Genomic DNA, 24,325 nt, shown 5'->3' on the forward strand with positions numbered 1-24,325 from the left:
GTGTTCAAAATCCTACTTACAGGAAAGCTGTAGTGGCAGCAGATACCAGTATATGACATTGAAAATTTAAAGAAAATTTGCATGTTTTTTGTGCAATCACATTCTTTTCTCTTTTAGTTTTGTCACCCAGGGATTGAAATATTTTATAAAAATGTTTTTTTTTTTCTTGAAAAAGGATCAAGCTTAAATATTACTTTTGATTAAATGGAAAAATAATCACCAGAACATTAAATGGATTGTAAATAAGGGACAATTTTCATAAGGTCAATTTGCCGAAAAAAACTAGTGGGTGTAAAATGCTGCAGAAAAAAAAAGGGTTGCAAAAATGTTGTCTTTACATGTGAAAAAAAAAAATTCTGTAAACTGACGGATTTACAAGTTTGGGGCCCATCACTATGTTCTTTTGAGTGCCAATTTGTCTATCACTAAACTACATAAAATATTTACCATATTCATTTTTGAATATCTTTCAAAGCGCCTATTTTCATGGAAGCCTTGTGCAATTGTGACATTTTCCACATAGTTAATCTGCTACTATCTTGTAAATAATATTGTATTGAAAAGACAGATAATAATAGTACACTTTTTAAACTATTATGTTTTTAGATTATCGATTTTAAGGGTTTTTTTTTTTCTGTTTGCTTGATATTTATTGCAAAAAAAAAAAGGGATTTTTTAGCTTTCTTATTGAGAAATTCCTTGTGTGGGGAGGGGGGGTCAATTGATTAGATTCATAAAACTGTTTAGCTAAACAAAATACTCCTACGAAACTGCTTAAATTATGGTGTATCAAAACCAGCAATTTTGATCAGAGTATAAAACAAAATTTTGTACACATTCACAAAGACGCAGCTTTTAAAATTTTCCCAATCAGAATTTTTTTCATTTTTGAAAAATTTTCATCTCACTGATCTGAATTAATCAAAATCTCTATCTTGGGAAATTTATCTCAAGTTGGCACTGCAAAAATGTGGTAAATTCAGCAGATTGAAACTGCACATGTTTTAAATATAAGTCATTTACAAGTGTTGTGCTCTTTGTATTCCCAGGTCTATATGAATTTTCAATATTAAATACAAAATCAATTTTTTGTTGTGTTTATTATCTCTTACAAAAAGAAAATGGTATATAACTAAAGTCTTAATGATATTTTTTTTAGGTAGTGTCACGATCAAAATAATGGTGCAGTTTGCAGTTAAAAATATCATTTCATTTGTAAAAAGAAAATGTTGATAATAGAAATTAAAATTTGCTTTTTTTTTTCTAGATATGTTTAGAAAAAGTTGACATTTATCCTCATCATTTGAAAGAGAGATTTTTTAATCAGTTGGAATCATCTCCTCAGTGGTGCATATCGAGACAAAGAGCATGGGGCGTGCCCATACCAGCATTTTATGATGAGAAAAACGGAACTATTGTTAATAGGTGAAAGTTATGATATTTATTCCTTACTGAAATGTGTTTACCTATGTGCGAAAATTTGGCTCCTAAACTAGAGGAAGGGGGCTGGTGCAAAGTGAAAATTTTTTTAACAGAATGGAAGTTGATTTATTGCTACTTAAGTGTGAGTTGAAAAAATGAAACAATGCAATGTACTTTGAAGTAAGAGACCATCCTAAGCCAGGGCAAAGGCAGAAATACTTAAAATACACCACCAGCTCAGTTATTCCATCCGAGGACTGCAGTTTCGTGGTTTTTAGCACTCATCAGCCCCGAATAGGAATCACATGAGCTGGGGGTGAAAAACCTCTTAAGGGAGCCAAGAGCCAAACACTGGTAGCTAATGTAGAATTTGCACACCAGATGAGTGATCAGTTTGTTTAACGACCAGTTTATTTGGCTCTCTTGGTTCTCTTATGAGGTTTTTCGCCTCCAGCTCATGTGATTCCTATTCCGGGCTGTTGAGTGCTAAAAAGCACGAAACTACAGTCCTCGGATGGAATAACTGAGCTGGTGTATTTTAAGTAATGCAATGTACTATTCTGCTGAAATAAAAAGTAGCATTGATTAATATTCGGCTTCAGTTTGTAGTAATTCCCTTTTTACCAATTAGTTCAGATATAATTTATCAGTTTCAATAATTCAGTAAACTGAACTTAGTTAAAGTAAGATGTATTTTTGAGTTATTTTTCTATTGAGATGCCTGACTTGTGCATTAGGATATCAATGCCATTTTCTTCAAATATGTGTTCTATGTCATTGACAAGTATGTACAAAGACTTGAAACAATTATCAATCTTTTTATGGTCTTTTTGAAGACTTGACCTCAATAATGTTCCATCTGTGACAATCAAACCTTTGTGAGTGAGTAAAGTTGTGAGTAAAGAAAATCAAAATCATAAGTAGCCATAATGTCAACTTGAAAAAAAAAAAAAGTGGACTACCTCTGGTTTATTTCTGCCTTCCAAGGATGGATTCGAGGGAGGGGCGATGGAGGCGATCGCCCCCTCCTTGAGCGAGATACAGGAACCTTCTTCAGATATATTTTCGATATTTAAGTTCCAAAAACGGCAATTTTACATAATCTTCGTTGATGTTAGGAGAATGGAAGCTCTTCCCCGGAATTCTCATGGAATTAAAGTCTTGAAAACACAATCGTAGCCTATCTCTTATTACTCTGGGGACAGAGTAATAAGAGATAGGTCTATTTCTACAGGATTTTTTCCAAAATCTCAATTTTAGACGCTCTTAGATGGTATTAGGGCTAGGTTCAAAGGCTCACTTTGAAATTTTTTCGAAAGAAACACAGCTGTAGGATAACTTTGATTATATAAGGAAGGTTAAACTATGGGGTTCAGTACACTCCTTCGAAAGTTTTTAGAAATTAAGTTTCAAAGAGTAAAATGTAAAAACAATCCCCCTCCTTGAACATTTTCTGCCTTCCAATTTCTGGGGTTAAATACTTTGCACCTGATATCATTTTTGAAAAGGAAAATAGTTCTGGAAATGGAATGAACAATCTCATATCTATAGAAAACACCATTGTGAAGATTTTTTCTATGACCTTTTTTATTTCAGTAAATCGGTAAAAATTGAGCAGATGACTTTCTTTTTTAATGTATATAAGTTTCTAATATTTGCGAACTCTGCCTCAATAAATACCTTAATAATTATTGAGGAGTTCTTGTTTTCACACAATTTGGTTGATTTTTTTGCCTTTGCCTCAATAAATAAAAAAAAAATGTTATATTGAGCTGCATGCTTTTTAGGGTTCTCTGATTATTACAAGTATGAATCATTTACATGAAATACCCTGCCAGCTCAGTCATTCCAGCCGAGGACTGCAGTTTCATGCTTATTAGCACTCACCAGCCCGGCATAGGAAGTGACTGAGATGGAGGTGAAAAACCTCTTAAGGAAGCCAAGAGTGCAAATCAAACTGGTAGCTAATACAGAATTAGCACTGACCAGACGAGTGACCGAAACAATGGTTCGGTTCAACCCGAAGATTGAAGGCAAGGCATGGTATATTCAGTAATTTACCGCCCTATAGCCAGGGCTAAGGCAGAAATACAGAGGTTTTCCACCTCCCGCTCAGTTACATCCTAAACCTGGCTGATGAGTGCTAATAGGCACGAAACTGCAGTCCTCGACTGGAATGACTGAGCTGGCAGTCTATTTCATGTATTTCTGCCTTAGTCCTGGCTATAGGGCAGTAACTTACTGAATATATGAATCATTTGTTTGTCTGTCAGAAGTTAATGCATGTGAGGTAATTTCAGAAACAAAGCTATGTGTTTTATGTGTGATACATTCTTAAATGAAATTCAATTCACACAGACATGCACCAGGAGTTACTGTTGTCTTGCATATTAGAAAAAAAAAAAGAAATAGCTTCCTTGTAAATCAGTGTTCTAGTTGAAAGATAACAAAATCATTTATTAGAAAAATTTCTTCATATTAGATCGCTGACTGAAAACCTGTGCAATCTTATCATAAAACATGGCATACATTGTTGGTGGGAACTAGATATTGATCAGCTTCTTCCTAAACAATTGAAAGAACAGGTAAACAAATTTTAAAGCTTTTGTTTTTATTCTAATTTTTTTCCATACACAAACTCTATTTTATTGCTATTTTTTTAATGTTAATACTCTAGTTTATGTCATCTTTATACGTTCATTACAGTGTAATCTTTCAGAAAGTACTTACAAGAAGAGTTCCGATATAATAGACATCTGGTTTGATAGTGGCATCAGCTGGAAAAATGTTTTACCAGGTTAGTCCTTTTTTTTATTACCAACTATGATTGAATGTTAAATTATTTATAAAAATATTATGACAACGTAGGCAGGTATGCCTTGAAAAACCCGCTATATTTTGACCTTTGTAGTAAATGTTTGAAATACTTTCTTAAAGGGGTTACCTCAAAAATGATGAAATGATCAAAAAATTCTTTATTCCTTATTTCAAAACTAAAAACTATTCTGAACACAGGGAAAAAGTTTCATTGCTTTAGTTCAAATATTTAAAAAGTTATGAGTGGTTTTAGGCCATGCTCGCAATGTGTTCTTATGCAAAAGTAAAACTTTAAACTGCTTTTTCTCGATGATGGCATTTTTGTGTTCTCATGTCATTACAATCCCTAAGGATTTTTTTCTATTAAAGATACAGCTTTAAAGTAATGCTTTTTGCAATTGGGATAACATAGTTGACAAAACTGTGCATTGGATAAGCATTTTATAAATTACTCAAATGTTTAGAGCATGTTAAACCTTTAAAAACCAATTTAAAAAAAAAAAACTTTGAGTTTTTACATAATTAATCGCAGAAAATTTTCTAATAAACTCATAAGCAAATGAATGCACAGATTTTTAGAGGTGATTATAGTGATCTTTTAGCAAAAAAAAAAATTAATTAGTGCAAAAATAAAAAAAAACCTTAGAGATTTTAAAAAATTGAAAACTTCTTCAATTTTTTAAATTTTTAAAAAAAGTAGGCAATATTTTTAAATTGTGAAAATAAATTATTGATTAAAAAATAAGTATGCATGTTATGGTTTCAAAAAAATATAAAATTTACTCAAATTTTAAAAAAATGTTTGAAAGATATACTGTGACCCCTTAAGAACTCTGGAAATTGATCTTTAAAATTGACAAAAATACAAGGATTTCAAGCAAGGTTTTAAGCATTGTATCTTTTTGTTTTTTGTTTTTTAGAACCACACATGTCTGATATTTGCATTGAAGGGATTGATCAAATTAGGGGTTGGTTTAATTCTTCTCTTTTAACCAGTGTGGCATTTCAGAGACAACCTCCCTATAAGTAAGTTTATGCATTATTAAAGCTACTCGTAAAATGTTTCTTCAAATTCAACTGCATGAAATGTGTATATGCGGAACATTTTCTGTTTTATGAAATTGAGTGATCATTTGCCTTTTACGAAATAAAATATTGGCTATATTTATCAGGAGGAGAAAGAAATTTGATCGGTTGAATGGCTTTTTTTAATTTGTTTATGTTCATTCCAAATTAACTGATGATGTTTCTGTTAAATGGTGTGATATGATAAATTATCAAATTAATGGTTGAAAATAGTGGAATTTATTACGTGCATAATATACCGTATTACCGATATGATATATGCGTTGTGAGAAATACCATACTGGCATATTGGAAATGCCAGACCACGTTGAATCATGAGAATCGATGGTGTAGGCCTAGTGGCTGTGAAGAGGCATGCAAGATAGAAAGAAAAATAGTCAAATGTTCACTTACCGCATCTGTTTATTGTTAAAGATGTAGGTGTATTTAATGAAATACATTGAAATTATCGAGGGTGCACCCTTTTCATTATAGAAGACAATTTACATCCGAATAGTTACATCCCCATGTTCTCAGGTCAATGGCGGTTCCATGAGCAGTCTCTGACTTGAAAGTTCAACACGCGAAAATTATCAGTTAATTTCCGAAATCCAATCGTTCAAATGAGCACAGTTTTGGAGCACATTAGATCATCGCTTCATAGAGCACATTATCAAGTGCGGCATCCTCGTCAGTTAGCATGACGCTCGCCTTGTAGATGGAAGATCGGGAAGTCTTAGCTGCAGTTTTTCTCCATGCGGCAATCTATGTGCATCGTGCCGCCTTTAACTATTTGAGAATCGTTTTTAATCTTGGTTAAAAAATGGCTTCGATATTAATTTAATTCAGGCTTTATTAGCCACACAAATCATCTAATTTTTTCTTTATCTTCCACGTCGAAGATGAGCATACATCAGGCGTGCACCAGCGGAGAATCATCCTTCCAGGGAAAACGCAGCAGCAAGCAGAAAAATGCTGCAGGAAATATGATACTGTTTGTATAGGGGAGCCTGGAAGGCGGGAAAATTCTTGAAATCCCATAGGCCGCTGAAACCACGTGATTGGTTATTTCACATCGGCAAGCTTACGCTGCATGGTACTGCCATCTACTGGGATCAGATTCATTGAAAGTTGATTTCCCCTTTTACAGTTTGATTGTAATATTTTGAGAAAAACGTTTTATTTCTGTCACTTTACCAGCATGGTTAATAATTCATACAATATGCATATAAACTATGTGTATTCTTATATTTTAATTCAGTTATTTTAAAACTTTTTAGCTTATGAAATTCTTCTGGAAATTATGCTCTATCTTAGTGTATAGATTATGCTTATGTTGATTACATTTTGAAAAATTATTAAAACTATCACAGTTTACTTAAGTACATTAAATACTTGTAAACTATTATTTAAAATTATGAGATTAAAGCTATTACTTTTTTGAAAAAGCAATCAATATGTAGTTACCTAAATCTAAAAAGTTCTAAACTTAGTTTTAAAAATTCTCTTTACCAATTAACAGCCAACTGTTTTTGCATACATTTCTTACGTGAAGTATTCTATCGTTATTTAGCACCATTTATAGGCTGTACTTGCAGTATGCTGAACGTCATTATGAATATTTTGAGAAACTTACACCATATAAATGAACTTTGAAAGAATGCATCTCATTTTTTGTCACAAATGCCTTTTTTTTCTAATTTTGTGTTCAATATTTTTATAGAAAACTATTTCTGCATGGTTTTACTACTGATGCTGAAGGTCGTAAAATGTCAAAATCAGAAGGAAATGTTATTAGTCCTTCTGATATATTATGTGGCTTACAGGTATTGATAATTCATTTATTTATTGAACCTGTCTTGAACAGTCTTTTATACAACTACTCTGCCGTGGAAAGGGAAAAGGCAGTATCTGCAAATTCTCCTTTTTTTGTGGCATTTGTGTCATCTATTGTACTTTAGCTTCATTGTACAACAGGCATATTCGATATCCGCTAAAAATAAAGCACAAAAAAAATGTCAAATTCCAACGTTTCTTTATTGCTGTTTTAGAATCCAATACACTGTTTCTTCAAATACCTCAAAAACTCATTTCTGCAGATACTGCTCTTTACTTTCACACGTCAGTACTGTCTTTTACGGTGTATAACTTTAATTATATTCTTAACAATTATCTCAGTCCTCTCATTTATTTTTCAGAAATATAATCTTCCTGCATTAGGAATTGATTCCTTACGTTGGTGGGTGGCTTTTCATGCGTGTCAATATGAAAATGTTGCTGTGAGACCTTCAATTTTAGAAGAATGTTTGCAAAATATAAATAAAGTGAGTCTAGGTGACAGTACAATTGTTCAACTCAATATAATTTCAAACATAGTCTTCCCAAGATGCTTATGGTTTAAATCAAAAGTACTTTTCTCTTATTAGTGCTACACCCATGACTCATCCCCTTCTGGATCTGTACTTGTCAAGTACAGTAGACCCTCGTTTTACGCGGTTTCGATTATACACGGTTTAAGGTTTGACACCTGTATTTTATTTTACGCGGATGAGTTTTGGTTTTACGTGGATGCGGCAATGCAAACAAATAAAACTTTCCCCTCTTTCAAAATCCAAAATCCTAAAGATTGCAGATTACACGTAATCAACTGTATTCTGGCGTGCTAATAATGAGACTTGGGCCACTGGAGATATTTTATGCAATTCTTTCCAGAACTCTTTCCAGAAGTAAAGTTATTAAACTCACACAGTTTAGAACTCACTGGAAGAAGAGCTTTTAGGAGTCACAAAGGAGGCCAAAACCAACGAGGATACCGACATCGATGACGCACAACCAAAAACATTCACATTGAAAATTTCGAGCTATTCCTAGACAATAGAAATGATCTTTCTGATTTGTTAGTGAAGGAAGATTTTATCATGGAAATGACGCAAGTGATCATGGATGCACCAATGTTCTGCAAAGAATTACAGAGAAAAATTCTTCATGACTGCCAAAAGACTATCATAGCCAGCTCTTCTTTATGAACAGAACACGAAATTAATTTATGTTTTCTTTATGCATGTTATGCATAAAAGTCGATGTAAGTACACATTAAACTTATTATATAATTAGTCATGACTAGAATGAAGTAGCTTTTTTATCTACGGAACCAAACCCCTATGTTAACACTAGTATTAGGTCGCAATTAACGCGATTTCGATTTACGCAGCATTTCCATGGAACGTAACCCCCGCGTAAAACGAGGGTCTACTGTAGTCATTATTTTTGTCAATAGATAAAAATCTAGTCAAAGTTTGAAAGAAAACATTTTTTTTTCATTAAAAAAAAAATCTTTGGAAAATTAAGAATTTTCACCTGTGATTTTTTTTTTTTTTTTTTTGAAATTATTTATATATATATTTTTTAAAAACTATTTAAATCTTCTTTTATCCTTAGATAAGAAATACTTTCAAGTTTCTGTTGGGAAACTTATCAGAATTTGATTCTTCAAAAGACCTAATTGAACCAGAAAAAATGAGACCTTTGGATCAATATATGCTACATCAGTTGGTTAACTTTGATAAAAGGGTAAGAATATGAATTTTGGTTATTAGTTACAGAATATGATTTTGAAGCGTGATTTTTGCTTGCTTTCTTCCAGGATGGCAGTAAAAAGTGGAAAAAGCTCAAAGAAATAAAAAAAAAAAAAAAAGAAAAGTGATATTAATACCATCTAATAGATATGTCATAAAATAGTTAAAATTGGAATGTGTCAAGTGTTGTCTTAATGCTATGCATTTATTATTTTTTGAATTCACAGTACACTTTACAGTAAAGGAATATAATGCAACTTCATCATAACTTAAATAATTTGATAAGCAATTCACTTTCACAACTGATTTGAAACCTTTTCAGCTTCCTTTGAACCCCTTTGCACACCCATCTTCCAGCTCAGAAAAATTTTACTAAAAGGGCACTTGAAATCATGTTTTGAGTCCATTTATATAATTAAGAAATAAGAACTGGTTCTTTTTAAAAACAGAATTTTTTATTTTAATGTTTTAATTCTCGGCATTGGAGAAACTAATTTCTTTGTTTTAGACACTAGTTATTGAAGATGGACAGTAAAACAAAAGAAATAAATAAAATAATAATTAATAAATAAAAGAAATAAATATAAATAAATATCGGGCAAACAAAGTTAAAAAGCATATGGGATAAATGATTTTTGCTTCAATCACTCCTATACTTCATTACATAAAATAAATTTTCATATTTTTATTACATATGTTTAAAAGTTTTAATGTTGAATAGTTATTAAAAAATGCATTACTCTTTCATACCAAAAATAGATATCTGAAGATTATGATCAAATGCAGTTCAAGAATGTCACAAAAAACATCCTGAACTTTGTAACAAATGATGTTTCATCATTTTACTGCCAATTAACCAAAGACAGGTGAGAATTCAGAATAAATTCTTAAAATATCTTTCTCTTTGTTGAATTTAGATTATTACTTCTCTAAAGGTCCGATATTTTCCTTTTCATCTTTTATTGCAGTTTTGTTTTGGCAATTAGAAAAATATTCTTAATTCCTTAATATTATGCATCATTTTCAGATTGTATTGTGATTCTAAAGAATCAGAGGAACGTTTATCCTGTCAGACAGTATTATACTTCATTTTGAATAGCTTAATTCGATCCTTAGCTGCAGTATGTCCTCATTTAGCAGAAGAAGTAGCCCTTCATCATCCAAATAAAAATATTGGTATGCTATTATACTTTTAATATGGTTTTTCTTTTCCTTTCAATCTTTGACCTTTCATGCTACGCAGGGAATTATAAAATGACCAAAATTGTCTAAAACTAACAGTTATTGAGCTTTTAATATCCTGTTGTAGCTTTTTCTGTTTGTGGAGGTCAATTGAGTACTCTTGGCCCTTCACCTTTCTCCACAGGTACAAGACACAGGCAGAGACGTAAACAGGGCTTCATTCTCAATTTCAGAAATAAAATGAAAAAGTTTTTGGAGGAGTTTTGAAGGAGTAAACTGAGATTTTGAAGGAGTACTAATGGAGTGTCATTAAATGATGTCACACTTTTTTCAATATATCTGACCATCTGCACCCTTTATCACAAAGTGTCACACTTTGCCCCAAACTCCTCCTCTTGTCACATCATATTTTTTTGCAAACTTATTGTTACAATAACTGTGTGATGTCACTTTTTGTCACCCTCTCTCTTCCCCTTGTCACAACTTCATGAGCCCGTCTCCTCCTCGAAGCATGACAGCACTTGTGGATGACCCTTTTTAAAATATCATAACTGCAATTAACTAAACAATTGTTTTTTTTTTAACGCAATCACTTAATATAGTACATCTACTTATTTTTTTTAAATATTCAAATAAAAATTAGACAACCTGACTTTTGCTGTGGAGAGTGTGGTGGAAGAAAAACCAATAATCATAAAACTTGAAAAAATAGCCAAGCACCATTTAAGCATGTTTTACTTCATTTATGAAATATCTTAGTCTTCTAATAAAATTCTCACCTTTAACTTTTATGAATTAACTATGATCAATTTATAAACCAAAAAAAAAAAAAAAGCACAAAATTACTACATTAAAATTGACTTTGTGACAAAGTCAGTTGTCAATCGAAGTATTTTAAGTTTCTGTTGTAGAGGAAGATTATGTGGTCTTGAACTAAAAAAGGAGTTTTGAAGGAGTTAAAACCAAAATGAAGGAGTTTGAAGGGCCCTTCAAAAAAATTTCATAAATGCAAGTGAGATATGTGCCGTTGCTTCATCTAACTAAAGAGACATCCATCACTCATCTTCTGTGGGTTGGTGGCATGAATTTTAAACAAATTTCCATTATAGTACCAGTAAACAATAAGAGTCTCGAGAGAATCGTGTTAAGGTTCAGAAACTGAACATTAGGAACCTTTTAAAAAGGCTGTCTGGCACATATTCTTAAATGTGCTCGGGTGAAAAAAGGTTGGGGGACCCCAGGTCTAAACTTTAAGAAAGGCTGCAAATAATCCCCTACATTTTGAATGACTCCATTTTTCCAGACTTCTGTAATGATTTTTTTTTCAATGTGGTCCCTATCTACCGCACTAACACAGGTTTGAGAGTATGGATCAATGAAGTTCATTCTATAATGTATATATTTTTTATTGAAGTAACAGCAAGAGCTTTGATGAATAAGCAATCAAAATTCAGTTGTGCTATAATACAGGATATTGACTAATATTTTTGCACTACATACATAGATACAGATTTAAATCAAATCATATGAAATGTGATTGGGTTTTTGTTATTTTATGCAAACACAATTTAAACATTTAAAGTTATTATTGAAATATCTGCTACGTTATGAATGTGTCTAAAATCAATCAAATTCTTTTTGATTTTAGACACAAATGTTTATTCATTTTAAAGCAAAAGTTTTTTTTTTTTTTTTTTGATCGCTTTTATATGCATGTTTTTGAAGCTGTTATTTTGTGTCAAATATATAATATTGTGTTATCTTGTAAAATATCAGTATAATTTAACCTCTAACAAATTATGTATTTCAATTTATTTTGTTGGTACTATCCTGCAGCACAATTGGGAGTGTTTCGTTTTCCATGGTCTAGTGAAAAACATCTTCTTCAGAATGTTCCTATACCAGACTGTTTTGATTGGGCTAATCAAATACGAGAATCTGTATTAAAATCTGAAGTTAAAAACAGTAAATAAGCAAGTTTACATTGTTTCTAGTAATATCATTTCTGAACGGCTAAAGGTTAGTTATTTTTAAATGATTTCTTGAATGCATGTATTCATTTCATATATGAAGCTAAACAATGTTTATAGATTAACAAAAAAAAATCATTGCTATTAAAAATCATAAAAAATATATTTTCTTCAAAAAGTAAGCCTTTCTTATAAAAATAACTTGTAAATTTCAATTTCTTATCAGCATATTTGAATAGTAAAAAGTTCTTAATATGTATTCCATTACATTAGTCATCAATTATGTGAGCCAGTGAGAGCAATAGGTGTAAGTCGATAAAACAAGAGTTTTAGTTGAAATGCTAAAAAGAATAGAGAACTAATCAAATTCCCCCCCCTCCCCCCCGCAAAAAAAAACATTAGATTTACACTACTTTTGTATGAAAAAGAGTGAGGTTAAAACTAATTTCTGATGCCGTACAGTATCCCAAATCCGGAATGTGTTTTCAACAAATAATTGTCAAAAGTTAACTATTAAGAACTTTTAAAACTGGATTTTTTTTTTTTTTTTTTTTGAATGGAAAAGTAAAATAGTTTCGGATTTCAGGACTCCAAAATTTGAGTCTCATACTGAAAATAAATTTAAAAAAAAATTGACTCACACCACTTTTGCTCTCAAAGCTCATATAATTCTTATTTATTTCACCATGCCATAGCCAGGGCCTGACTAAAGTTTTTGAAGACACTGGGCACAAAATTTATTTGCACCCCCCCCCCCCAGCTCATTTTATATGCAGAAGCAGTAAAATATCTTGATACTTGCATATTAACATATCTGTACAAAATTTGGTGATACCTTATATTACAAAAAATAGAAGAGACATAGTATTACAATAACTAAACATGATAATATAAGATGTTGTTAAGCTTTGCCAGTTGGAAGAAGCCATTAATATCAAAATTGTCGATGGTACAACCTTAAAAAGTGTTATAAATATAGAACAAGCTTGGAGTGGTTTTGGGATTTGTGAAAGAAATTAAATTTTTTACAGGGATTTTTTTTTCTAGATTCATCTTGCTGTAATGCGATATGGAATGCATCCAAAATTAAAATTTTACCTACAGATTTGGTGCCCCGCAAATGTTGGTGCCCTGGGTCTGTGCCCCATGTGCCCATGCTTTAATCTGGCCCTGGTCATAGCTGCAAAAATATGTACATTATAATAGTACAAAAGTTTAAGCTGGCTACTTACTTTCTAGTAGAGAAAAAATCATTAAAATGTTTTTGAAAATATTTTATTATTGCATGTTTTATTCACACACGAGCATTAAATTTAAATAATTAATAATTATTTAAATCTATTTCAGAACTTAAGCAGTAACACAACAAATAACACAGGACTAACTGAATATTTTCAAGCCTCAAAAGTTTTGTTTGAGAGCAACTCTAGTCAAAATGTGCCAACAGAAGCTACTACAATTAATGCATGTGTTCAAGATTTCAATACAAGTTAGTATTAATTGTATTGTTTATATTATTGTATATTGTCATCAGAAGCAGTATATTTAGAAAATTCTGTTGTAAGAGAAAAAGTAAGTACCTATTGATATCTGCAATTGTAAGAAATATTTAGATTTCACCTTTGGAATATTTCTACTGTAAAAAATTGAAAAATTGTCTGAAAACCTAAATTTTCTGGAAAAATTGGGAAGGAATACAGGAATTTGGTCAAAGATACTAAAATGATGGGATTTTCAAATGATTTTAACTGGTTCAGGTTTAATATTAAAGGATTATTATTAGTTATTAGCATTTTATGTGCTTTATTTTGTTCTCTAAGTGCATAACCTTTTTGTGCTTTATAGAAATTGAGGGAGGTTGACGACATTTTTAGACCACATTTATTTTTTATAAATCTTTACTATTTATTATTATTTTTTAATGATATTTTTCAATTAAAGGGATGTAAATCATTACTTTTTGATCACTTATTTAAATTCAAAAAGAAAAAAAAAAATCATTTACAGGTGCAAAATATTTGATTTCACATGGCTAAATATTGCCTTGCAAACTTATTTATCTGCACTTTGGATCAGGCAAATGAAAATCTAAGTAAGAAATACATCCAAGAAAATTATTGTTTTAAAATATTTTTGATTTTTATTTCAACTTATTGATGTTTTTCGTTTGTTCTCTTATTTGTTGAAAATGTCCTATAAGTGGACAAATTCATGTTCAATGAAATATTTTCGTTTTGGTGTGAATTGCATTAGTGCTATACATGTTTGATTACTTTTTTTTAAAACTTCACTAGTACAATATGATAATCAAAAAGTTAACAATTGTAAATTAAAATTTCATGATTGGGAGTGTTTTTAATAGTCTTATGCTTAGTATAAAAATATTGCAGTTGGTGATGAGTCAATATTTCGTAAAAGAAAATAAATTTCCGAGAGTGAAATATGAATATAAACTCACAACGGCAATATCCTATTGCACTTTTTTTTTTAATGTTATGTATTTTCCTTTTTTTTGCCAATATAAGCAGGTTTGAAATGTGAATATTAAGACTTGTTAAAAACTGAAGTATCTCAGAAATCTTGTAATAAGCAATTGAAATATGATAGTTGATATGTTAAAAAATATTTCTTTATTATATTTTTTTTAACTATATTTTTGCAAAATTTTTTCTGTGAAGGGTAGCATTTACTAAAATGAATTTTAAATATGTTGATATTTGATGCCGATTAAAAGTGAAAACTTGAGAGAAGATAATATTTTCTCTTTACTCCATTTTTTGAGCAATCACATTGCTTATTGTTCTCACTTGACGGTTTTGATGTTCCTATTATTTTATTCCCCCCCCCCCCCCCCCTCCTTCCTCTGCAGCACCATTGTTGACCGGCTCCTCCCGATGCTGCTCCTTTAGCGAAAACCGTCTCCAGGTTGAGTCAATATCCTACACTTACATGAATATATACATGCACCTACACACACACACGCATACATAAACACAACTACCCACACACTCATGCCTGAACACAGACACAAACACACATGCCTACACACACACATACCCCCCCCCCCCCCACAACTACCCACACACTCATGCCTGCACACAGACAAACACACATGCCTACACACAGACACAAACACACATTCCTACACACACACATACACCCTCCCCCCCCCCCCACACAACTACCCACACTCATGCCTACACACAAACACATCTACCCCACACACTCATGCCTGCCCACACACACATGCCTACACATACACATACCCCCCCCCCCCACACACACAAACACGCATACATACAATATCACACTCGTAATTGCAAAAAACATAATTTAAATTCAAGATGCCAAAATTCAAATTAATTTTTCATTTTTTAAAAATTTTCAGATGAACAACATGCATATACTGTTATACTTCAAGAAACTGATCTGCACAAATGTGTCCTCGTTGTCGTTTGTACTATTCTACAGTGCCTACAGCTCTTTGCCAGAGATGTGAATATATTGTAAATAATTTAAGCCCACAGAAAACAAAAGAAATAAAATTATGATGAGTTATATTTATGTATTTTAATGTCTTTAACATTGATGCATTTTTTTCATGACAATTTTTTCATAATTTGCTTTGTAAATAACTTGCATGTCTAATCATAAACTAGATTCCATCAGAATTTGTATCTTTTGTAACCAGTATGCTGTTAAAATAAAAGAATCAGCGTAGATTTAAAGTTTAGTGCTTATTGAAGATTTTTATTATATTGCTTACAAAGTATCTGCTGCACTTAGAATTTTCAAATCCATGATTCTACCAAAAACGTTTCGTGACTTACATATGGGGTATTTTAGTAAATTTATATTAAGTGGGTTTCAAGCTAAAATTCCCGGGCCAACTGTCAGTTTAAGTGATTTTTGAGCATTTTTTAAAAAAAAAATCATTTTTTTGACTTATTGTCCAGTTTGGATTTATAATTAAGAACCAAATAACATACACATCTGGGAATATGCAGCTGGAAACTGAATAGTGGCTAATTTCAATGAATAGATTGTTTTCTAAATTAGTTTTTATTTATTAAGAAAAAAAGGGTTTCAAACCCATGAGGAAGACACTTTTCTCTTTTTTCGAACTGAAAATTGTAGGTTTACCAAAACTACTGTGGTTCTAACATCAACAACTGTAATCAAAAATTAAACGGTAAAAATATTGACAAATGTAAAAAAAAAGTAACTTTCCAACATAAATTTTATTGAACAATTAACCAAATAAAATTAACATTAAAAACAATTTAAAAGATATTTGAAATCAATGAATAAAATTTTACATAAGATAAATCAATTGTACATTCTTTAAAGCTCATTGTACTAAAACGTGCACGATGAAAATGGAATGATAAAATTGTCCTGAGACAATATCAATCAAACAACCTCAAAACACAGTTTCTTGGAAAATTGCTTCATCACTGAAAGATGCTTCAATTACTTCTGTTACTTCTGCGATAATCATTTCTTCCTCGGCTGATATATCTGCACAGCTAAATTCTTCATCAATACAATTTGAACGAAGTCGATCTTCACTAACACTATTTTCTGCATGACATTCTATGAAATAGAAACATTTGTACAATCAGATTTCTATTATTAACAATCAATGCATCAACTAAATTAATCAATTTCAAGGAGCTTTTGATTTTTTACTAAGGCATTCAGTACATAAGGGTCTAGTTACGATTTGAGTTGTTAAATTTTGAGGTAGTGGCAAAAACCCATTCTTTATGGGAAAAAATGTTGTCTTTTAATACTTATGTTTTCTAGAAAACATAAAGAGCCAACTATTTAGAAATATATGTACAGGTATCCATCGTATTAAACAGTTAATTCGTACCATGTAGCATCAAAACTGTGTTATATGAGCCCAGAGCTGCCAACTGCTATGAAAAATCGTAGTTTCTACGAATTGCAACTTTGAACTATGATGCTACGAAAACAAGTCCAAAATTTACCGATTTTCTTATTTTTTTTTGTAACCATAAAAAAAATTTAATCATCACAGATACTGTTCATATTATTAATAGATTAATTAGATAATAATGCTTTTGTGCTAACTAATATTCCAAACTTTTGTTTAAAAATAAACAATGAATTTGCCATACTGCTGCTTCATTTGCTACTCTCTCTCTCTCAAAAAAAAAAAAAAAAAAACACTGAACATTTTTATCTTTGTTTGTCAGAAAGTTTTTCGACGAACGATAGGACTAAAAATGAATAGTTTTTAGAGTTTTAGTTCCCTCAGCATGTGCAGGTTTTCTTTGCTAAAAAAAAAAAAAGTGAAGCAAACGATATCATATATAAAATATTTTTAAAAAATCATGCAAAATAACAATTTGCCAGTTTAAGGAATTCGTTCCTTCCACCTTGTCTAGACACATTTTGATGCTAGGTCTATTTTGCTTTTTGTTCATATGTGTTACGCTTTTAACTTGTGAAAATGAACAATCTTCCACTTGATGCTATATGAAAAACACATTTTTTAAAAATTATTATTAAACTTAGAAATAATCTAATACTAAAACCAATTTTCAAAAAAACTTGATTATAGCCCCCCCCCCCCTCCGTTAAATTTATCAGTTGCATTTTGAAAATGGGGGGGGGGGTGCTTTTTGGATTTGACTAAGGTAAGTTATTGTGTCTGTTACATTTGTTAATAGACGCGTCCCCCCCCCCTTCCGCACAAACTCTGGTACGAATTAAGATTTTCAAAAGTTGGCAACTCGGTATGAGTTTTTATAAATAGGTTTTTACTTATTTTTTAAACTAATTAATCATGTATATATTATAAATCATGCAAATATGTATCGTGTTGTATCAAAACCGTGTTATACGATACTTTGAAATATTGCAAAACAAGAAATATGTACCGTGTTATATGGAAACCAAGTCTTAAGGGGCAAATTTCATAATAGGTGAAATTTTAGCCCAGAAGAACATACAAAAGAAAAATGGCAACCAAAACATACAAACGTTTTGTCTTATCCAAAAAAACAAGAAATAGCGTTATTTGCAAATGCAATAGGATGGGATCACAAACGTTGTTAGTTTTAGCAGTAATTCGCTGTAAGCATGTTCAAATTAATGAGGACTGTAATACTGTTGGGCCATATAATAATAAAACAATTAATAAAGACTAGAGAAATTTTCAAATTTACCTTTTTCTGTTTGATAACATTCAAAACTTGAATCAAAATCACAATCTTCAGTGACTTCACCAATATTAAAATCAGCCATGAAACTGTTTTCTATTTTCTGAGAAAATTTGTGTTCAGAGGGATTATACAACTGAGTTTGCATACCATCGTAGATATTAGTATTATTTTCCATTCCTTGCACCAATCTATGATTATAATTTTTTTCAGGAAATTTTTTACTAACTCTGATTGAATTGGAGCAAACTGTCTTTTGATCAGATTCATTTTCTAATGAGATGCTTATTTCAGATTTCATGTTACTTTTTGGAGAAGACTTCCTATTATTTGTTTCAATATCAGAAAGTTGTGAGAAGCTTTCATAATCAAAGAAATCATCAGGAACTTCAAAAATAGATACATTTTCAGGAAGAAGAAAACCTGTAAAACACGACACTTGATTAGTTTCACTGAACAAAAAAACACTAATTAGAAACAAAATCAGGTTGTGTACAGTTAAAAAGTTACAATATTTCAAAAAAAAAAAAAAGTCTAACAATGGCTGAAAAGCATTCAATGTTTAGCATTATTTTAAAGTGAACTGTACTTGTATTGTTGATTTCAACTTGATGAATGCAATGCTTAGAAAAAATATTTAATAGAAACATCATCAACCAGCATGACATAGTAAATTTTTGTAACAAGTTTACACATTTATTTGACTTTCCAAAAGTTTTTTTTTTATTCACTTATTTGCTTACTTTTTTGTTCATTTGCAGCATTAATGGGATGGGAGAACAAATCTCACATAGTGAGCCCCTGGATTACACATTTGAAGGGAAATATGAAATTTGTGAGTGATAATTCTGATACTGAAGTGCTACATTAAAAAATTGAGCATAGCGACATTTTTCAGTAATTTCAATGTTTTTACTTCCTTTTACAAAAAAGGAAGTATTGTATTCGCGAAAAAATTTTCACTCAAAAATCGCCCTTAATTTCCATTTTGCTCACCCCCAAATGAATGTTGAGTTTTTTTTTCGATTCGACCACATGCGGAAAAGTGCCTAAGAATGTATAGACACGCGAAATATTCATTTTGACCATCACCGAGGTAATTACAACGACTTTTCTCGTGACGTCTGTATGTATGTGCGTATGTGCGTATGTATCTCGCATAACTCAAAAATGGTATGTCCTAGAAAGTTGAAATTTGGTACATAGACTCGTAGTGGGGTCTAGTTGTGCACCTCCTATTTTGGTTGCATTCGGGTGTTTCTAAAGGGGTCTTTTGCACCTTTTTGGGGGGAAATCATTGTTAATTTCGATGCAAACTCAAGTGGTGTTATAATTTGGCGGTCACTTGGCGATATATCGCCAGTCTTTTGGTTGCCAAGTTTTGTCGCCAACTTGGCGAAAAATTTGGCGATTTTTTTTTTTTTTTTAAATCTGCTTTCAATGTGGCTATTGCTAGTGATATTTAAAGAGTTAGAGAGAGAATCCCATTAAAATTGCAATAATAGGGAAATAGCATTAAATTGGTGTAAAAGGAAGTCATGTGATGCACACATCAGCTCGTTCTTTAACCCATTTCTTTACTGCTGTAAGTTAAGTTTCCCAACAGATATAAGAGTCACTCTTCTAACTGGGAGGAAAAAAACAAAGACTAAATAACTTGGTAAGAATAAAGGAATAGAGCTTCAATTCATATTTTCTCTCAAGTTTTGCTGTTTATTATTATTATAAGGTCTTTTTAATTTACATGTTTTATTCCATGTTTTAAAACTTAACGTATCAGTTTTTGGAATATTTCATGCTTTTTTTTTTAGTTAACTAGTTTATTTTTGACATTTATTTTTATTTTTTGCCACACCTACTTCCATGTTTTCAGTTATTTTTTTTTTTAAACATATTTTTTCCTTTAAGTGAAACTAGGTTAAAGTTATGTTTGCGTTTAACAATACTAAAAACAATAATGAACATTAATAAAAGTTTTTCAATAAGCAAAACCATTGCTTCGGTCACTCGTCTGGTCTGTGCTAATTCTATGTTAGCTACCAGTTTGTTTGGCACACTTGGCTTCCTTAAGAGGTTTTTTTACCTCCAGCTCAGTCACTTCCTATTCTGGGCTGATGAGTGCTAATAAGCACAAAACTGATGTCCTTGGATGGAACGACTGAGCTGGTGGTGCATTCCAAGTTCATTTGCTTATGAAATGTATTCAGTATTTTACCCAGTTGTGAAAGTAGAGATTTTTAAAATGAGTTGTTGTTAAATAACATCATTTATAAATAAAAATGAAAAGAATAATATCTATTTTGAATTTAGGCATAACAATATGCTCTCTTGAGTTCAGTTAAGATAACACACAATTCCCCCAAAAAAGAAAACAGCATTAAAGTTTATTTATCATACATTATACAAACAAAATATTAACTCAGATTGGCCAAACTAATTTGTTTCCTAAGTAAATGATGAAAAGATTTGTAGATTTCAGAAATATAAATCAAAGTTCTCTGTCGTATCTGATTACAGTATAAAAGCTGTAATTGAGTAAAATTTAATTTGCTCACTTTGCGATCTGTATCCTTCACTTTTACAGGCAGGATCATGGCATTTCTGGTAATATGTTTTTGATTTTAAGTCCACTATAATCCTAAAATTGAATAAAAGTTTTATAAAAGTAATTTGATTACAATACATGGGGGAAATCTAATGAATTAAAATATAAAGATAATAAATAAATAAATAAATAATCATAAGTACTTGAATAAAAATTAGGTTTATTTGTTCTCAGCTAAATCAGCTAAGACTTATTTGTATGAAATTAAGTAAAAACAAAGATTGTGTTCTTTTCTTTAATAAAAGCTGAACATTAAATCAAAATATTGAAACTAGTCTTTCATACTTTCATGGTAAAATTCATAACATTAATGATTTTTATTTGGATGTCACAGAAAAAAATTCATAGCAGAAGGAAAATTAACTTTTCTGGCATTTATTTTCTGGCCAGAACTAGAATTTAGGCAAATAAGACAGAACAGAACCCTTCAGCCAAAAAAGCGAAGAACAGCATGTATCCCACGCTGTATTCCCTAATAATAATAAAACATCTTTGAGGAAATACAAATAGTGTTACTCTTTATCAATTCAGTCAGATGCAACTGGTTTGAAGTTAACACACAGCTAAGACAAAAACATTGTGATTGCTTGATTTCTAATTAAAAGAACTTAAAAAAAAAAAAAAGATTTTACAAATTCAATTGGGTTTCAAAAACTTAAGCATCAGGGTTGGGTTTTGGACTGTCCAAAACTGGTTTAGAATAGGACATGTGGTTTTTACGGTCCAAAACTGTCTGAAACTGTCTTAAACTGCCCAAAAGGTTGTAATCTAATCTATTCATATTTACTGCAATATTTGTAATTCATAAATATAACTATTAATGAGGCTTAATTAATGAGTATTTGATAGTATTTTCCCCAAAATGTTCATTTAAAAAATATATTTAAAAAAATGCTAATTACTCTATTACATAAAAACCTTCTTCTGTAACATTGTTAAAGTTATCAAAGGAAATTCACAACACTACCAAGACAACTAATTTCAGTTTATAACTCAAAGGAATATTATTAAATGTGCAATACAGTGAATGCCGTTTAATTGAATCAACCATCTTAATGAATCAGATTGTCAAATACAGAATAAAATACAGCTTTATTGAATCAGCCAATTTATTGAATCAAAAGTATTTAGAGCAAAAGCGATTCATATAAGCAGCGGCCACTGTATTTAGGTGGGGGAAAAAAGGCTAAATTTTAAAAATGTTTTGTGCGAATAAGTTTTACATGATGTTTTAACGAAAATTATTTTTTAAATCATAGATTAAAGAACAAGAAATTGATGCTGAAACATTTATATTTTCAAACGTGCTATTCTTTTTTTAGTTTATGTTTTTAATATAATTTCTGTAACTACAAAAAATTGTAATTTATTGCATTTAAATCAATTATTGCACTATATTTTGAACACATGCATAAATGTCAATACATTTGGTTTGTGGAAAAAAAAAAAAAAAAACTCATGGATACAAATTGAAATTTTTAATGAAGAATTTAATTTTTATGTAACTAGATTAAAATCAGGCTGTATAAATAAGTTACATTATATATTTATACTTGAATGTTCACAATGATAAATAGATTAAATAGTCAAAAAAAAAAATATATATATATATACTATTGACATATTTTGTTCGGTTTTTGATATTTTTTATCACAAAATAGTTTCTCAAAAAATAGTTTTGGACACAAGGGTTTTGAACAGGACGGTAAAAACCTTGCCAACCCTGCTTTCATTTACACACATGCATAAACATATAGAAATTTGGTTACTACATTATCAAATAATAATAATAATAAATAAATAAATAAAATTCATGCATAGAAATTAAAATTGTAATCAATAATTCAACTTCTATGTAACTAGATTAAAATCAGCTGCACAAATAAGTTGAATGTTCACTATTGAATAAATGTTCAATATAAAACATTACTTTGATACATTTTATTTTGTTTTTGATGTTTTCTCACAAAATACAATTTCTCTAAAAATGTAGTTTCGAACAGGACAGTAAACACCAGGGTTTTTACCGTAGTGTCCAAAACCTTGCCAATCCTGCTTAGCATTATTGTTGAGTAATTAATACATGTTAAAAAAAAGTTTCAAAAAATGCCAGTTCTGGTCAATAAAAAATTTGAATACTTTTGGCACAAAATAGGCCAAAAATATTTGATACCCTATGGTGCATGCAGTATTTTTATTTATTAGTACTAAATGGAGCAGAAATAGATTCGTTAAGCAAGTAATGTCACTTAATCTGTATAATATGGGCTTTGAGTAGCTTTGTGAGCAAGAATTCTCTTTCCAGGCGAATTTTTAGCAGATATCCTGCTATTGTATCTTGAATTTCTGTCCCTGGAGATCAAAGATTATAATAAATTATCACTAAAACCCCCAACTGAAAAAGGTAAAATAATTATTCTTACATTATATTATTGCTTTTGTGATGACGTCCAATGTTTCTACAGAAGCGATAATTTCCAATATCATAAATTATAATTTGTTCTTTTGAAAGGGAAGTCCACTTCCTAATAAATCCAATTGTATTATCATCTTTTATTAAATTCAAAATAAATGAGTCTAGTTCTGGACACAGAGAAGAAGCATTCCCACAGGTTCCTAGAGGTAAAAAATACAAATCAGGCAAAAAACATAATAATAATAATATTAAAAGTTAGCAAAACATTTAAAACAGCACACATATTTTATGGAGAGTTGTAACAGTAGATTCATATTTCAACACATTTTGGAGCCATTTTTCTTTGAATACAATTTAGCACCTCGTAATTAAAAGGGCAAAATCATTGCCTAAAAAGCATCATCTTTGTATGTTAATAGATTTTAGGTAATTATAAAACCTAACTAATAACTCTATAAGTATTTTAGGTAACTCTATAAAACCTAATTAAGCATAATTCCAAAATCGAATTTGATACCAAAATGAAATACAATTTACATTAATTGCAGAACTGCAATTATATTCTAATAAATTAATGCTACTATAAACAAAAAATAATTGAGTCTAAAATTTCATCTAATTTTATTGGTGCCTTTGAGTTCCAAGACTATTGTTACGTGCCATTTTGCTGCAATATAGGGGTGTTTGTGATTCAAAATTTAAGAAAATTCTGAAAAATTTGGGCTGACAATGCATTTGTTCTAAAACTGAAAAATTATTTAAAAACAAAACTTTCAAAATGTTTTTATCAATGATTTTTGCATGCATATTTGAAGAGTTTTTATAGATTGGGTGGAGGTAGAGTTTCCTCATAGTTTCCAAAAATTTCAGTCTTCAGAAAATTCTACTTGAGCCTACTGTCACACCTGCTACAATAGGAAAATACTATAGAAAAAGAAGTATACTGTACTTTTCTATCAATTTTCATCAACCCAAATTAGTACAATTTATGCAGGAAATACATTACAAAGAAAAATTTAAAAAGACTTATTATACAAATATGATGCATAATTTGCAAATTATGGAGGGGAAAACTCTCC

The 24,325-nt window shown here is 30.6% G+C and overlaps 2 protein-coding genes and 1 long non-coding RNA gene across 3 annotated transcripts in view; 2 read left to right on the top strand and 1 right to left on the bottom strand.

The window, feature by feature from the left end:
• Positions 1 to 10,075, top strand: part of LOC129221046 (isoleucine--tRNA ligase, mitochondrial-like) — a 31,362-nt gene extending 21,287 nt beyond the window's left edge. Inside the window, exons 11-19 of the mRNA XM_054855482.1 lie at positions 1,268 to 1,425; positions 3,905 to 4,007; positions 4,129 to 4,219; positions 5,160 to 5,265; positions 7,028 to 7,130; positions 7,503 to 7,628; positions 8,743 to 8,874; positions 9,639 to 9,745; positions 9,907 to 10,075. Of these exons, the coding sequence (XP_054711457.1) occupies positions 1,268 to 1,425; positions 3,905 to 4,007; positions 4,129 to 4,219; positions 5,160 to 5,265; positions 7,028 to 7,130; positions 7,503 to 7,628; positions 8,743 to 8,874; positions 9,639 to 9,745; positions 9,907 to 10,075 (1,095 nt within the window). The remainder of the gene's footprint in view (positions 1 to 1,267; positions 1,426 to 3,904; positions 4,008 to 4,128; positions 4,220 to 5,159; positions 5,266 to 7,027; positions 7,131 to 7,502; positions 7,629 to 8,742; positions 8,875 to 9,638; positions 9,746 to 9,906) is intronic.
• Positions 10,076 to 11,909: 1,834 nt separating this feature from the next.
• On the top strand, positions 11,910 to 15,741 carry LOC129220304 (uncharacterized). Its single transcript, XR_008580459.1, has 3 exons — positions 11,910 to 12,080; positions 13,379 to 13,520; positions 15,420 to 15,741. It is a non-coding gene; the product is annotated as an uncharacterized LOC129220304 (long non-coding RNA).
• A 713-nt stretch (positions 15,742 to 16,454) lies between these two features.
• The window catches only part of LOC129221047 (DNA-directed primase/polymerase protein-like), a 34,940-nt gene continuing 27,069 nt past the window's right edge, over positions 16,455 to 24,325 (bottom strand). Inside the window, exons 12-15 of the mRNA XM_054855483.1 lie at positions 23,254 to 23,446; positions 20,781 to 20,863; positions 18,232 to 18,648; positions 16,455 to 16,627 (exon numbers count right to left, since the gene is read on the bottom strand). Of these exons, the coding sequence (XP_054711458.1) occupies positions 16,455 to 16,627; positions 18,232 to 18,648; positions 20,781 to 20,863; positions 23,254 to 23,446 (866 nt within the window). The remainder of the gene's footprint in view (positions 16,628 to 18,231; positions 18,649 to 20,780; positions 20,864 to 23,253; positions 23,447 to 24,325) is intronic.

Source organism: Uloborus diversus, chromosome 4 (genome assembly GCF_026930045.1).
Source record: "Uloborus diversus isolate 005 chromosome 4, Udiv.v.3.1, whole genome shotgun sequence".
In the NCBI taxonomy this organism is placed as follows: Eukaryota; Metazoa; Arthropoda; class Arachnida; order Araneae; family Uloboridae; genus Uloborus; species Uloborus diversus.